At 42.3% G+C, this 16309-nt stretch overlaps 1 protein-coding gene across 6 annotated transcripts in view; it reads left to right on the plus strand.

The window, feature by feature from the left end:
• The first annotated feature begins 384 nt into the window (after positions 1–384).
• Positions 385–16309, plus strand: part of PRP4K (pre-mRNA processing factor kinase PRP4K) — a 40969-nt gene continuing 25044 nt past the window's right edge. For 5 of the 6 annotated variants that reach the window (XM_082663684.1, XM_082663685.1, XM_082663686.1 and 2 more), the window contains exons 1-3: positions 397–562; positions 7723–8922; positions 11627–11803. In XM_082663684.1, the coding sequence (XP_082519810.1) occupies positions 426–562; positions 7723–8922; positions 11627–11803 (1514 nt within the window). In that variant the 5' untranslated portion in view covers positions 397–425. Of the gene's footprint in view, positions 563–7722; positions 8923–11626; positions 11804–16309 lie in introns of all 6 variants that reach the window. The other variant, XM_082663688.1, reaches the window with a different exon arrangement.

The following is a 16309-nucleotide window of genomic DNA, read 5'->3' on the forward strand; positions in this document are numbered from 1 at the left end:
TATCAATAAAAATATTTCCCTATGTTCTAGGCACAGTCCTAGGTTTCCAGTACTCCTGCCTTTCTACAAGTTTCCTTTAATGCCGCTTCACATTGACTTATCTAGACAGTAAAAGGCATTTAAAAGCAAAGTCATCTTGTTTGCCCCAGTTTGAGAATTTTAACCCAACTGTGGGCCCCACAATGTAACTAGTTCTCGGAACCGCGCCCGCAAGGCTGACACCCTCTTCTTCCACCGGGGTCCTAGAACGTAACGTCGGTTCTAACCCAATCAACGCGTGCCTTTAAAGCCCCAGCCCTCGCCGCCGCAGCCCCGCCCCGTAGCGGAAGTGCGTCATGACGCTAGTGCGCCCTGTCCCCGGATGCATTTTATATCCGGATTCTCCGAGCAATTCTGAGTTCCACGGTTCCCGACGCTGTCGGCACATGCGCGACGGCCCTGCTCCCTCTTCCTCCTCCTCCAGTGGCTTCCACCGTCCGGGCAGCCACCGCCACCGCCGCCCAGGAGTCAGGAAGTTCAAGATGGCCGCCGCGGAGGCTCAGTCGCTGCGGGAACAGCCAGAGTAAGTAGTCTAGGAGCGCGGAAGGCCGGCGCCTGGGGTCGGCCGAGGGGGAACGGGCGGAGAGCTGCCCGGGCGGGCGGGCGGGAAAGTTCGGGCCCTGGGGCCGTGGCCAAACTTTGCCTCCCGCGAGGCGTCGTGGGGCGCGGGCGGGCGGCCTGCGCGCTCCGCTCGCCGGGAGGCCGCGGCTGCTGGGTGGAGGGCGGCCGGGCCTGCCGCGTCGTTGCCCCGGGAGGCGTGGGCGCGAGCGGCCTCTACAGGTCCCGAGCGCGCGGCTCCAGCGGGGGCGCGCCTGCCCGCCTGCAGTCCGCGGGGACGAGCGGGGCTCCCGGCGGCCTCGGTGCGGGCCCCCGAGCAGCAGGGCGGCGCGGGCGAGCCCTGAGACCTTCCCTCCGCAGGCGGTTCCCCCAGTGCTTCTGCTGCCCTTGTCAGTCTTAGGACCTGAAAGCAGGGAGGAGAAGGGGTGCCGGGGCCGTGCTCCTTGACCACCCCAGAGCTGTAGTTTGTGGCTGGCGGGGTGCTTTCTCCTGCCACCCTGTACTCTACTCCAGCATCCACCCGATATCCCCCCCTTCCCCTCCCCCCCCCCGGCCTATTACTGCAATTTGCCAACTTGCAAACTTGAGACAAAGTAAGATCAAGTCCTCGGTTTTGAGGCCTAGCATTTTTGGCCTGAGTTTATAGTGCTTCTTTGGGAGTACGAGTGGAAGAAGTAGAAATTGTTAGCTACTTCCAAACCCAAGCACTTAATGTCTGTAATTAAGCTAATATAAGGATCGATGCGGCCGAGCGAAAACAGACTTGTACATGCTGCAGGGGTGACCGTTGCCTAACTAAAAGCAGTATCTTGTTCTTCGTGTGTTTGTTAGGAAAACTCAAGAACCTAGAAGAGAATGGATTTTAAAACAGTTTTCCTATAGCGACCTTTTCTTTTGCATCCGCATTATCTGACTTGTTTCCTGACGTCTTAGGAAAGAGGTAGATACATTCTCCCAGCAACTTTGGACTGAGAGAGAGGAGAAATCTTTGCCACCAGCCAGCCCATCGCTTCGTTGCTGTGCGTCCAGTTGTGGACTGCTCAGTCATTTGTTTTACTCAGCTAGACAGAGGTATTTACGAAGTTTTTCATTAGAGGCCTCTGAAAGCTGCTTTATTATCTTCACTTCAATTTGACTTAAAAGAGGGCAGATGGATTCCGAAGTTCTGGGTAGACTTTGTCTCTTTTTGTTTCTCCTCGAGTTCACAGTGAGGCCCAGTTCCAGTCTTCATGACAAGATGGTCCAAACCTTAGGCAACGCGGCTGATTTTTCTAGTAATCTGTTTAAAGTTCTATAGTATGTCCATTTATTTGATTTCAGGGACAGTTCAGATTCCTTTTGAGGAGTGGCTCAGCCATGTTTATTTACATATTCAAATAACACTAGATTTAATAATATTTATTTTGGCCCCTGCAGTATGAATGACCCTGAGATAGTCTTTAATTCCACCTCCCCCCTCCTCGACACTTGTTTTGCATGGAATGTGTGGTCTGTGTGTGTCCCACTTTCACTTATTTGAAAATGTTTTGCCATAGAAAATGACAGTTTGCTAAGAAAGCAGGTACCCTGTTGGCTGCCCGCAGTGAATGCTGGAATGTAGTGTCTTAATAGTTTTTTTTTGAGGACACAGTGAGGAGTTCACAGTTACATGGAGTCTATTCCAAGTGGAACATTTAGAAAAGGTAAAGGTATAAAATAGTTTTAAGCTCCCTGAAGGCCTTTTAGTGGCTTTTACATTTGTCAGTCTCTTTAGTTCAGCCTTTTTCGATGGTTAAGCATTTAAATTTTTATATGCATTGACTTACTTGCACTTACCAAGACCAGGTACTGAACAAATACCACCTCAGTCAATCCTTCTAACAACCCGACGGAGGTGGATACTGTTATTTCCCACATTTTACAGATGAGGAAACGGAAGTATGGAGAAATTAAGTTAGCTTGCCCAAGGTCACACCAAGTGACAGATGCAGGATTGAAACCCAGGCAGTCTAGTTCTAGAGCCCTGCTCCTGACTTCTGTACTGTCTGGTCCCTCGCTATACAGTGTGGCTCCTTTTAAAAATAGCCTTTAACATTTGAAATCATTTTTATTTATTTCCAGTGTCCTAGAAAGGTCCGTTTTCATGATATGACAGTTCTAACTCTTTGAAACTTAATATCCCACTTGGAAAAGGTGGGGGGCAGAGGAAGGTTCGTTTTAAGACTAGTTGGTCTTTTGAATCCATTTTTATTTTTACATCTACATAGTCAGAGAAACAGGCTTAATTATTTTCCTTATAAAATGCAGTGGCATTCATTTTGCTCCCCCTTGCCCCCAACTGCAAAGCATGAATTGAATGCTTCCCGAATAAGATGTTATTAAGAATATTCTTTGAAAAAAATATGTGAAAGAGGAAGTTAAAATAACGCTAGAGGTTGGTAACTGGTCACTATTTTAAAGTTGTTCCATGGCTATTTTCATTGTGCCAGATGCCCCTGGGTTGTTTGAAGGGTGAAACTTGTACAATGTATTTAACCAGACACGTGAATGCATACTGCTTAACACTTCCATACTGTCTGCACTTTGAATTCAGCCTTGTTTCCAAGTGAGATTTGAAGGCTGTTACTCAGCTCTCAGTAAGTACTGGTTTAGGACACACCTGTTGTAGACCAGCTGAGTGTAGACGCATACCTGCTAAATGTGCAGCGTTAGGCTGCCAGGTGTAAATGTTAAAGTATAAAGTCATGTGTATGCAGCTTGTATATGAGCCACATCCAGGAAGATGATCAGGTTTCTTTACAAGAAACCTTTTCCTAAAGCTTAGAAGAACGTTGTTGATAATGAACCTAAATTAACTGACCTAGCACAAGCTCGTGCGTTATATGTGATATGTTACGAGTTCACTTACTCGTTGAGTTCAACTTTCCCTGGTTTACCTAGTCAGACTTCACTCGTTATTTTCTTTGAAATTTGCCTTGAGAGATCAACGGAGGAGGCTGAAGGTCTGCTCTCTGCCTAACCCCAGTATAGGGGAACTCTGGGGTTAGTTATTAAGGTTAACCTAGCTGGCCCTAAGGCACTGGTAGCGTTTCATTAGCAGCCTAGTCATTATTTCTTGAATTACATTCATTAAGTTACAAGGAAAACTGGGGTCACTCATGGGAATGACTGTTTAGTAACATTGGGAACCGCGATGTCAGTCTTCATTCTGAGGCTTTAGGAACTTGATTTTCTTTTGAAGGAAATTACTTCCTCTGTGGGTAAACTTTTTTTTTTTTTTTTTTTTTTGCGGTACGCGGGCCTCTCCCATTGCGGAGCACAGGCTCTGGACGCGCAGGCTCAGCGGCCATGGCTCACGGGCCCAGCCGCTCCGCGGCATGTGGGATCTTCCCAGACCGGGGCCCGAACCCGTGTCCCCTGCATCGGCAGGCGGACTTTCAACCACTGCGCCACCAGGGAAGCCCCCTGTGGGTAAACTCTTAAGAATTTTGATTGAAACTCCTTGGAAGACTTGTAAATTATAGGAAGCGTTGGAAAAGGGTTAAAAGAGCAGATTTTTCTGCGGGAGGTGGTTAAATTTAAATCGTTTGAGGGTCTTGCCGTCAAGAAATAGGCACGTGCACTGTATGGGGCACTGGGGGTGTGAGTGAGTGAAAAGCGTTCACCGTCAAGAGCTGCGAGTGCGGGTGCAGACAGTGTAAACCAGCTGTAGTCAGTGATACCGTTTCTATATGTTACTCCATGTAGATCGTTTCTTTGACACAACAAATACTTACTGAGTACCTGCTCTAGCTTAGATCATCTTATGGGCCTCGGGGATAGAGCATCGAGCTAAACAGATTCAGATCCTGCCCTCTTAGGGCTTGTGTTACAATAGGGAGAGATGAATAAGAATTCTATTAAGTGGAGGGCAGTTAAGCAGAGAAAGCGCATCTGTGTGGGCTAGGGTGGGGTAGCAGTTAAAAGGAACTGGCCCGGAGGCCTGGCTGAGGAAGTGTAATTTGAGCAAAGGCCTGAGGTGGGCGAGGGGCAGCAGCGCTGTGTCTGGGGGAAGCGTGCCAGGCCCTTTGGTGGGAGAGCCCCTGCTGTGGGAGGAGAGCAGTGAGGGTGGGAGGGAACGAGGGGTTCAGGGTGGTGGACGGGTTGGGCTGATAGTATAGGACTCAGAGAGAGTTTTAAGTTTTTGCTCTGAATGAGGTAGGAAACAGTAGTCAGTTTTCACTCAGAGTGGTGACATGACCTGACATTTTAAAAGCATCTTTGAGCAAATGCAAGAGCTCTGACTTTGAATGTAATACCAGCCTTCTCATCAGCTTGAGATACACCTGCCCTTAGGCGAGTCCCGTCCACCTCCTTGAATGTGAAGTCTCATCTGTCCTGGGGACATAGGCAGAGGCAGTACTTCTTGAGCACTTTGTGTGACAGTTTAATTTGTATGAACTCATTGCTGCGACAAACCTGTGATTTGCCAGTACTGTTATGTCCCCCGTTTTTACAGTGGAGGAAACTGAGGCCCAGGGGAGTAGCTTGTCTAAGGTCACATTAGAGGTGTCCCATTGCAGGCAGCGTTGGAACAAGGCCGTTTGACTTGAGGATCCTCGCTCCCGCCAGGATTCCTTAAAATAACACTCTTAGTGTCTGTCTGCAGCTGCACAGTATCCACAGTGGGGAGCACATTTATCCAGTGTCTGAACAATAAGAACAACTTACTTTTGGGGCCCTAGGGTTGTGCTAGGCCTCGCTATCCTTGATGTCTGTTAACCAGCACTGTGCTGTCCTTACCGCGTGCCTTGAGGTGGGTACTGCTCCTTTCTCCAGCAAGCTTAAACTCACCTAAGGCCACATGACTAGTAAGTAGTGAGACCAGGAACTGAGCCCAGGTAGTCTGGCTCTGGAGACCTTACCACCCAACTCTCCTTTTTCTTGAGGATACTTAGAGGGTCTTCAGATGGTTTGAGTTTGTTTTTTTGCTGCACTGTGCAGCTTCTGGGATTTTAGGTCCCCAACCAGGGATTGAACCCAGGCCCTTGGCTGTGAGAGCATGGAGTCCTAACCACTGGACCACCAGGGAATTCCCTAGATCAGGGGTCCCCAACTCCCCGGCTGCGGACCGTTACTGGTGCGCCGGTGCGTGGCCTGTTAGGAACCGGGCCGCACAGCAGGAGGTGAGCGAGCGAAGCTTCATCTGCCGCTCCCCATGGCTCCCTGTGGCTCCCCGTCGCTCGTGTTTCTGCCTGAACCATCCCCCGCTACCCCGTCCGTGGAAAACCTGTCTTCCATGAAACCGGTCCCTGGTGCCAAAAAGGTTGGGGACCGCTGCCCTACATTGTTTGGGTTTTAGCTTATTGACTAGAATTTTGTACTTCGGACACTGAGATTTTATATACCTGAAAACCCTTCCCGACCTTAAAAAGGTTCTCCGTACCTACTTCTGTATCTTGAATTAGCCTAGTTCTGTTTTTCTCAAGCTTTTCTCTCTGTAACTCAAGGTTCAGAAAAACCGACACATAGCTCACCTTCTAGACTGTGGGCTGGGAGATTCTGGGGAAGGGAGGTGGTTACCTGTATGAGGTTGTAGTCTATACAAGGATCAAAGTTGAAATGTCTTTGTATCTTCACCCTAAATCTGTGATTTTTCCCCCCTCCTTGATAAAGCCATGTTGGTTTTTTCTTTTTTAAACACAAAAATTACACTTTCCTTTTCCAAATCTCTGAGAAAATTTGATGATCCCAGAACACTATTTCATCTATCCTGTGTCTTCTTATACCACATCTGAGAGAAGTCAGGCCAGACTGAAACCTGACTCAGCTGCAGACACGGCTTCCTCTGCAGCATCGTTTAATACTTTCTCCTTTCCCACAGTGCATAGTGCCAGAAACGGACATTGGCAGTCTGGCACCCCAAATTCAAAGTTCGTGCCACGTGGTAGTTGTATGTTCTCCATGTTCTCCACACCCCCTCATTGTTGTGAGCGAGTAACTTCACAAGCATGCTGTGCTGTGTTGGCTGCTCGCCCCGCCCCTCATCCCTCAAGTGTATTGAAGACTGAGACCTGGCTGGAGGACCATAACAGCAGTATCATTACAGACCATCCATCCAGTAGCTTAACCTTGCAGTTCCTGAGCCTCTGACTGTCTCAACCGTGTGCTTCCAGAATCCCATACTATATCTTTTCATCTGGAATTGGTCCACTTGAGATCTTAACCTCCGTTAGACCAGTCTCTTCCACAAGTTTGACGCCCTGGTAACACTGATCTTTTTTCCTATATCTAAAGTACCCCTTAACCCTTGTGGTTGATTTCTTACTCATTCTTTAGGACAGTGTTACTCACCCTTTTTTTTTTTTTTTTTTTTTGCGGTACGTGGGCCTCTCACTGCTGTGGCCTCTCCCGTTGCGGAGCACAGACTCCAGACGCACAGGCTCAGCGGCCATGGCTCACGGGCCCAGCCGCTCCGCGGCATGTGGGATCTTCCCGGACCGGAGCACGAACCCGTGTCCCCTGCATCGGCAGGCGGACTCTCAACCAGTGCACCACCAGGGAAGCCCAACTTTGAAGTTTTTAACCCTCGGGATGTGTTTACAATATCAGCATCAGCCAGCAGCCGCCTGTGCGCATGAAGGGACTGCTGCTTTCGGGCGCAGCTCTGTATTGGCGCTAGAGATTTAAATATATATATATTTCTGAATCCAAGCGGAGACGGAGATGAGTGTCCCAATATATGTCATTACTAATGTTTTATGGAAAAAGAAAATGGGAGGGGGGGTTCCTTTGGTGTTGAGTTGGGTGGGAAATGCTGGTTTAAAAACCAAGTTACTTGAGTGACTGTTTAAGGAAGTCAGCATTAACAATTTGTTGCACCTGGTTTGGATTCCCTTCCTTATTCTATTAAGTATAATTATGTTAACCTCCCCCATTATGTATTTCCTGTAATACTTTTGGTATTTGAGTTCAACCATTAGAAACAAATTAAAGTTAAATCACTGTTCAACTCAGTTCTTGCCATATACCTTTGAAATAAAATATTTCAGTGACTAACTTCTTGTATCCCATTGAGATGTATTTTTCATCATTGCTATTATTTTGTTATGATTCTGAATGCTTGATAAATGATGTGACTTTTAAATGTGTTTGATACATTTATAGGATGGAAGATGCTGATAATTCTGAAAAGAGTGTAAATGAAGAAAATGGAGAAGTATCAGAAGACCAATCTCAAAATAAGCACAGTCGTCACAAAAAAAAGAAGCATAAACACAGAAGTAAACATAAGAAACATAAACATTCTTCAGAAGAAGACAAGGATAAAAAACATAAACATAAGCATAAACATAAGAAACACAAAAGAAAAGAGGTTATTGATGCTTCTGACAAAGAAGGTATGTCTCCAGCAAAAAGAACTAAACTTGATGATTTAGCTTTGCTGGAAGACTTGGAGAAACAGAGGGCCTTGATTAAAGCTGAACTTGATAATGAGTTAATGGAAGGAAAGGTCCAGTCTGGCATGGGGCTCATATTACAAGGTTATGAGTCCGGCTCTGAAGAGGAGGGAGAGATTCATGAAAAGGCACGAAATGGAAATAGGTCTAGTACTAGATCTTCAAGTACGAAGGGGAAACTTGAACTTATGGACAATAAAAATAGTACAAAAAAACGAAGTAAAAGCAGATCCAAAGAACGGACTAGACATAGGTCTGATAAAAAGAAAAGTAAGGGAGGTGTGGAAATAGTTAAAGAGAAGGCGACGAGGAGCAAGTCAAAGGAGAGGAAAAAGTCCAAAAGTCCCTCCAAACGAAGCAAGTCTCAAGATCAGGCAAGAAAGTCCAAATCTCCTACCCTTAGAAGGCGCTCTCAAGAGAAGATTGGGAAGGCCAGATCTCCTGCCGATGACAAGGTGAAAATTGAAGATAAAAGTAAGTCAAAAGATAGGAAAAAATCCCCAATTATAAATGAAAGTAGAAGTCGTGATCGAGGCAAAAAATCTAGATCCCCAATTGACTTGAGAGGTAAATCCAAAGACAGAAGGTCACGGTCCAAAGAGAGAAAATCGAAAAGGTCTGAAACTGATAAAGAGAAGAAGCCAATTAAATCTCCCTCTAAAGATGCTTCCTCTGGGAAAGAAAATAGGTCCCCCAGTAGAAGACCTGGTCGTAGTCCCAAGAGAAGAAGTTTGTCTCCGAAACAACGTGATAAGTCAAGAAGAAGTCGATCTCCACTCTTAAATGATAGAAGGTCTAAGCAAAGCAAGTCACCTTCTCGAACTCTGTCTCCTGGTAGGAGAGCCAAGAGCCGATCCTTGGAAAGAAAACGCAGGGAGCCTGAACGGAGACGCCTTTCTTCGCCAAGGTAACTTGACTGCAAAGCTGTATTGCAGCAGATTTCAGAGGAGAAACTAGAACTTGTGGACAATAAAAATGAGATGGTAATGAGTTTTATAGTGTTATGTATAACCCTGTCCACTAACTATATTAATGTTTGCACTTTTTTGTCAGTATCTTGACTCTAGGTGATTTTTAATTTTATTGACATTTTAAAAGTTCTTAATTTAGTATTTGATGTGCAGAATCACTCCTTTAAATCCAAGTAATTTGGCTGATAAGTCTATGTGTGCCCATTTTATGGGTAAGGAGATTGTATAGTTCCAGAGTAGGGATTGTTCTTTGAACAGTATGGGCTGACAATTTAAAAAATGGAGGTATCAGTTTAAGGATTGTGATCTGTCCATTCTTTTGAATTGACATGATTTTGAATTCTGACAATATGATTGGAACTACAGTTGTCTTTTTTGGTCCCCAAAATATAATTAAATTAAAACTGGAAGTTTTTTTCTGTTACTAATTCATATACTTGTAATCTCATTGAAAAAAATAAATAGTACCTCTTAAGTTTAGGAAGAATAGTGTAAAGTGATTTTATTTTTTATCAATAATAATGAAAATATTTCATGTACATTTGGTCCATCAGTTCTTTTCTCATAAGTTCTCATGATTGTCTCTCAGGAAGTGGAGTGATCCTCATACTTAATTTTTTTTTGGTCATCATTTTTTTTTCACATCTTTATTGGAGTATAATTGCTTTACAATGTTGTGTTAGTTTCTGCTGTACAACAAATTGAATCAACTATATGTATACATATATCCCCATATCCCCTCCCTCTTGAGCCTCCCTCCCACCCTCCCTGTCCCACCCTTCTAGGTGGTCACAGAGCACCGAGCTGATCTCCCTGTGCTATGCGGCTGCTTCCCACTAGCTGTCTATTTTACGTTTGGTAGTGTGTATATGTCCATGCCACTCTCTCACTTCGTCCCAGCTTGCCCTTCCCCCTCCCCGAGTCCTCAAGTCCGTTCTCCACATCTGCGTCTTTATTCCTATCCTGCCACTAGGTTCATCAGTACTGCTTTTTTTAGTTTCCATATATAGTTGTTAGCATACGGTATTCGTTTTTCTCTTTCTGACTTAATACAGAGTGAAGTAAGTCATACTTAATTTATAAATGAGAAAATAGATTGAGAGGTTATCTAACTTACCTAGGGTCATAGAACTGATGAGTAAAGGCACAGAAGGGATTTTGGCGGAGAGGGGAGGGTGTTGTTTAGATTAGTCCAAAAGCTACTTTAGAAACTGATTTTTTAATGTCTTTATATTCAGTAATTAGACATGAGAAATTACCAACCAAGTTTCTAAAAGAATGTCGGCTTATACCATGCAAAGATAACTGAATTCCTAGCCATCTACTGTTGCATGTTAATGTTTCCTGTGTATGGGTATAAATCTGAACTGGCCTTGAAGTTTAAATAAATCATCCTATGTTTTGAGAAGCTTCAAGAATGCTATTTTCAAAGTGCTGTATCTTAAGAGATCCTGTTGACTCTTCTAAGCAGTGTAATGAAATGGCTCTGCCTGCAGCTCTGTGGAGACAGTGTTGCTGGTGTTATCTGACGTCGTTCTTAAGGTCCTGTTCTCTTTCTGTTGCTTTCAGTTTGAAAAGGAAATTCTGAGGAGGAGTTTATCAAGGACTAGAGTTGAATATTTGAAACAAATTTTTATTTTTAGTTGCAGAAGAGATACATGCTAATTAAAGAGAAATTTAAATCGTGCTGGAAGCCTGTAAATTCACTTTTTCCATCCCTCCTCTGCTGCCACTCCAAAGAAGACTGTCTCTTTCTAGCCCCTTTACTATGCACATACAATTGTATGTATGCGTTTTTTCTTAAAAATAGGATTCATACTGTTTATGTTAACAGTGATTTTCTTTTTTCATGAAACACTTCTGTGACAATACATAAGGATCGTTTTTAATTCTTCATATATCAATAATAGCAACATGGTATTTCACAGTGTAGACGTACCATAATATATTTAACCATTCCCTTGTTGAAACTGACGAAAGTTGAGGTTGGTTCCAGTTTTTCATGATTGTTTGCAAAGACATCCATTGGTTCTGTGTTAAGTTTCTTTTAGAATAGATTCATAGAAGTGGAATTGCAGTCTGAGATTATGTACGTTTACATTTTAGAAAGTTAACTGCCACATTTCCTTCCAGATAAGTTATACCAATATTTACTTCGATGACTAGGTGGACTGTCCTTTTCCCTAAACTCTTACCTGTATTTCCTCTTCTGAGGTTAATGTTGACTTTTAAGGGGGGTTTTATTCTTAATTGATACATTAAAAATAAGGCTCTTAATTGCAAAAATGTCAAAAATTTAAAAAGAAAACAGTATTCAAACCAAGGGAATGGAATATTATTACTCACTTGGGCAAGTTTTATTTGTTTATCTGAAATTAAAATCAGTGGCTTTAACAATATGAATAATCTTTAATAATTCTTCAAATTGTGAGACCAGAGGAAATAGACCTTCTATTGTGTGTCTGCCGTAACACCAGATGTCACTGTGATCATCTGAATTTTTGTTATAAAACTTATTAATCTGTGTTTACTACCTTTAGGTTAATGTGCCCTTTCTTCAAGTGTTCTTTACATGCAGAAGAAATTCATTTATTCTGATTTGATTTATTCTTCTTTGAACTTGTATTTGGTCTCCTTAAGAACACGACCTCGAGATGACATCCTCAGTAGGCGGGAAAGGTCAAAAGATGCCAGCCCAATCAGTAGGTGGTCTCCAGCCCGAAGAAGAGCCAGTAGATCTCCTGTTAGGAGGAGGTCCCGCTCCCCCCTCAGACGAAGCCGATCTCCCAGAAGAAGAAGCCGGTCTCCTCGGAGAAGGTAAAGATACCCGTTTGATCCGTCAAACTCTGACTGTTTTTGAAGCTCAGTTGGTAGGTTTTCTTAACAAACAGTTTTCTCTGAAAAATTGTAGCTGTGACGCCATATAGTTTTCTATTACCAATGTGTGATGTTTCACACACACTGATTTTTCTTTAATAGAGTTTTCCTTCAAATTTATATAAATCCATGTTCGTTAAAAACACAATCTTTTTTTTTTTTTAAGTAGGACATTTTTTTTTCCTCTGTTTTAAAGCGAGATAAATACTAAATGAACTAGGCTTATGATTTTTCTTTTAACTAGCAGGCTAGATCACAGTAATAAATGAGTATCCTGTCATTCCATAGTTGCAGCTCTGTATTTATTTTTCTGTGAACTTGTATTTGGTCCTCTTAAGAACACGACTTGGAGACGATGTCCTCAGTAGACGTGAAAGACTCTTTGGGTGAAGATCTCTTTTAACTCACAGCAGTAGAAACCAGTCTTTATGTATGTATCTTTGAATGTTTTTTTTTTTTTTTTTTTGCGGTATGTGGTCCTCTCACTGTTGTGGCCTCCCCTGTTGCGGAGCACAGGCTCCGGACGCGCAGGCTCAACGGCCATGGCTCACAGGCCCAGCCGCTCCACAGCATGTGGGATCTTCCCGGACCGGGGCACGAACCCGCGTCCCCTGCATCGGCAGGTGTACTCTCAACCACTGCGCCACCAGGGAAGCCCTCTTTGAATGTTTTTGTGTACTAGATTCTCAGAAGTGGAAATGCCTTGATAGTGTGTTTGTCTAAATTTTTTTAAGTTATTGCCATATGTTTTGGTTTCATTAGTTTTTTTAATACTGTTCCTCACACGTTTCTCTTCTGCCCAGTTTCATCACATTTCTTGCAGATGGACATGGTCGAGGTTAATGTAATCATTGTGATCGTATACATACCGTTCATTCCAGAGCAAGCAGTCGGTGGGAGAGGGGAAGAGAGGACTCTCATGCTCCCAGCCTTCTGGCTCCAAGCTGACGGTAGTTTGCGTAGGATTTGCTTCCCTTTTCCAGAGTCCCTTGTTCTTCTCTGACGTTGTGATTCCGTTTCCTGTATCCAGTTTCTTGCTTTACCTCCTTGTTTGCTAATGCATCTCCAATAGCTTTTTGAGGAAAGTGAACATAAAGGACAATTTTGGGGAACTGTGTCTCTAAAAAATGCCTGTTATTCTCATTGCTGATTTATCAAGGAATAGAATTCTAGTTTGAGATCATTTTCTTAAGAATTTTTAAACTGTTATTCCACTGATTTCTAGCTTCCCATATTGCTATTCAGAAGTCCTCCTCTGATAAGAGGGCGTTTCTTTATAGGACTTACTTTTTTCTTTCTCTTTTTATAAGAAATGTCCTGTGTTCCGAAATTTCACTGTAATAATGGCCTTGATGAGCAGCTCCTTCTTTTCCACTTATTTTGCGGGGCACTAGATAGGCCCTTTAAAGCAGGGAGATTATGGCTGCCTGTACTGGGAAATTTTCTCATGTTTTTGTTTGCTTTCTCCCCCATTATTTTCTGGATTTTTTCCAATTAGACCTTATAAATTGTTACACTGACTTCCCCCTCTCTCATCTTTTTTTTTTTAATTTGTTTTATTTTATTTTTATACAGCAGGTTCTTTTATGTCATTCCCAAACTCCACCACCACTGCCCCCTACCGCTTTCCCCTCTGTTGTCCATACGTTTGTTCTCTACATATGTGTCTCTATTTCTGCCCTTCAGACCAGTTCATCTGTACCATTTTTCTAGGTTCCACATATATGCGTTAATATACGATATTTGTTTATCTCTTTCTGACTTACTTCACTCTGTATGACAGTCTCTAGATCCATCCACGTCTCTACAAATGACCCAATTTCATTCTTTTTTATGGCTGAGTAATATTTCCATTGTATATATGTACCACATCTTCTTTATCCATTCGTCTGTCGATGGACATTTAGGTTGCTTCCATGACCTGGCTATTGTAGGTACTGCTGCAATGAACATTGGGGTGCACGTGTCTTTTTGAATTATGGTTTTCTTGGGTATATGCCCAGTAGTGGGATTGCTGGGTCATATGGTAATTCTATTTTTAGTTTTTTAAGGAACCTCCATACTGTTCTCCATAGTGATTGTATTAATTTACATTCCCACCAACAGTGCAAGAGGGTTCCCTTTTCTCCACACCCTCTCCAGCATTTGTTGTTTGTAGATTTTCCGATGATGCCCATTCTAACTGGTGTGAGGTGATACTTCATTGTAGTTTTGATTTGCATTTCACTAATAATTAGTGACGTTGAGCAGCTTTTCACGTGCTTCTCGGCCATCTGTATGTCTTTGGAGAAATGTCTATTTAGGTCTTCTGCCCATTTTTGGATTGGGTTGTTTGTTTTTTTAATATTGAGCTGCATGAGTTTTTTATATATTTTGGAGATTAATCCTTTGTTGATTAGTTTGCAAATATATTCTCCCATTCTGAGGGTTGTTTTTTCGTTTTGTTTATGGTTTCCTTTGCTGTGCAAAAGCCTTGACGTTTCATTAGGTCCCATTTGTTTATTTTTGTTTTTATTCCCATTACTCTAGGAGGTGGATCAAAAAAGATCTTGCTGTGATTTATGTCAGAGTGTTTTGCTTATGTTTTCCTCTAAGAGTTTTATAGTGTCTGGTCTTACATTTAGGTCTCTAATCCATTTTGAGTTTATTTTTGTGTATGGTGTTAGGGAGTGTTCTAATTTCATTCTTTTACATGTAGCTGTCCAGTTTTCCCAGCACCACTTATTGAAGAGACTGTCTTTTCTGCATTGTATATTCTTGCCTCCTTTGCCATTGATTAGTTCACCATAGGTGTGTCGGTTTATCTCTGGGCTTTATATCCTGTTCCATTGATCTATATTTCTGTTTCTGTGCCAGTACCATATTGTCTTGATTACTGTAGCTTTGTAATATAGTCTGATTCCTCCATCTCCGTGTTTTTCCCTCAAGACTGCTTTGGTTATTCGGGGTCTTTTGTGTCTCCATACAGATTTTAAGATTTTTTGTTCTAGTTCTGTAAAAAGTGCCACTGGTAATTTGATAGGGATTGCATTGAATCTCTAGATTGCTTTGGGTAATGTAGAAATTTTCGCAATATTGATTCTTCCATCCAAGAACGTGGTATATGTTTCCATCTGTTTGTGTCATTTTTGATTCCTTTCATCAGTGTCTTATAGTTTTCTGAGTACAGGTCTTTTATCTCCTTAGGTAGGTTTATTCCTAGGTATTTTATTCTTTTTGTTGCAGTGGTGAATGGAATTGTTTCCTTAATTTCTCTTTCTGATATTTAGTTGTTAGTGTATAGGAATGCAAGAGATTTCGGTGCATTAATTTTGTATCCTGCAACTTTACCAAATGCATTGATTAGCTCTAGTAGTTTTCTTGTGGCATCTTTAGGATTATCTATGTATAGTATCATGTCATCTGCAGACAGTGACAATTTTACTTGTTCTTTTCCAATTTGTATTCTTTTTATTTCTTTTTCTTCTCTGATTGCTGTGGCTAGGACTTCCAAAACTATGTTGAATAATAGTGGTGAGAGTGGACATCCTTGTCTTGTTCCTGATCTTAGAGGAAATGCTTTCAGTTTTTCACCATTGAGAATGATGTTTGCTGTGGGTTTGTCATATATGGCCTTTATTATGTTGAGGTTGGTTCCCTCTATGCCCACTTTCTACAGAGTTTTTATCATAAATGGGTGTTGAACTTTGTCAGAAGCTTTTTCTGCATCTATTGAGGTGATCATATGGTTTTTCTCCTTCAGTTTGTTAGTATGGTGTATCACATTGATTGATTTGCGTATATTGAAGAAGCCTTTCATCCCTGGGATAAATCCCACTTGATCATGGTGTATGATCCTTTTAATGTGTTGTTGGATTCCATTTGCTAGTATTTTGTTGAGGATTTTTGCATCTGTATTCATCAGTGATTTTGGTCTGTAATTTTTTTTTTTTTGTAGTTTCTTTGTCTGGTTTTGGTATCAGGGTGATGGTGGCCTCATAGAATGAGTTTGGGAGTGTTCCTTCCTCCGCAGTTTTTTGGAAGAGTTTGAGAAGGATGGGTGTTAGCTCTTCTCTAAATGTTTGATAGAATTCACCTGTGAAGCCATCTGGTCCTGGACTTTTGTTTGTTGGAAGATTTTTGATCACAGTTTCAATTTCATTACTTGTGATTGGTCTGTTCATATTTTCTATTTCTTCCTAGTTCATTCTTAGAAGGTTATACCTTTCTAAGAATTTGCCCATTTCTTCCAGGTTGTCCATTTTATTGGCATAGAGTTGCTTGTAGTAGTCTCTTACGATGCTTTGTATTTCTGTGGTGTCCATTGTAACTTCTCCTTTTCATTTCTAATTTTATTGATTTGAGTCCTCTTCCTCTTTTTCTTGATGAGTCTGGCTAAAGGTTTATCAATTTTGTTTATCTTCTCAAAGAACCAGCTTTTAGTTTTATTGATCTTTGCTATTGTTT

This window comes from Grampus griseus (genome assembly GCF_964374135.1).
Source record: "Grampus griseus genome assembly, chromosome: 10".
In the NCBI taxonomy this organism is placed as follows: Eukaryota; Metazoa; Chordata; class Mammalia; order Artiodactyla; family Delphinidae; genus Grampus; species Grampus griseus.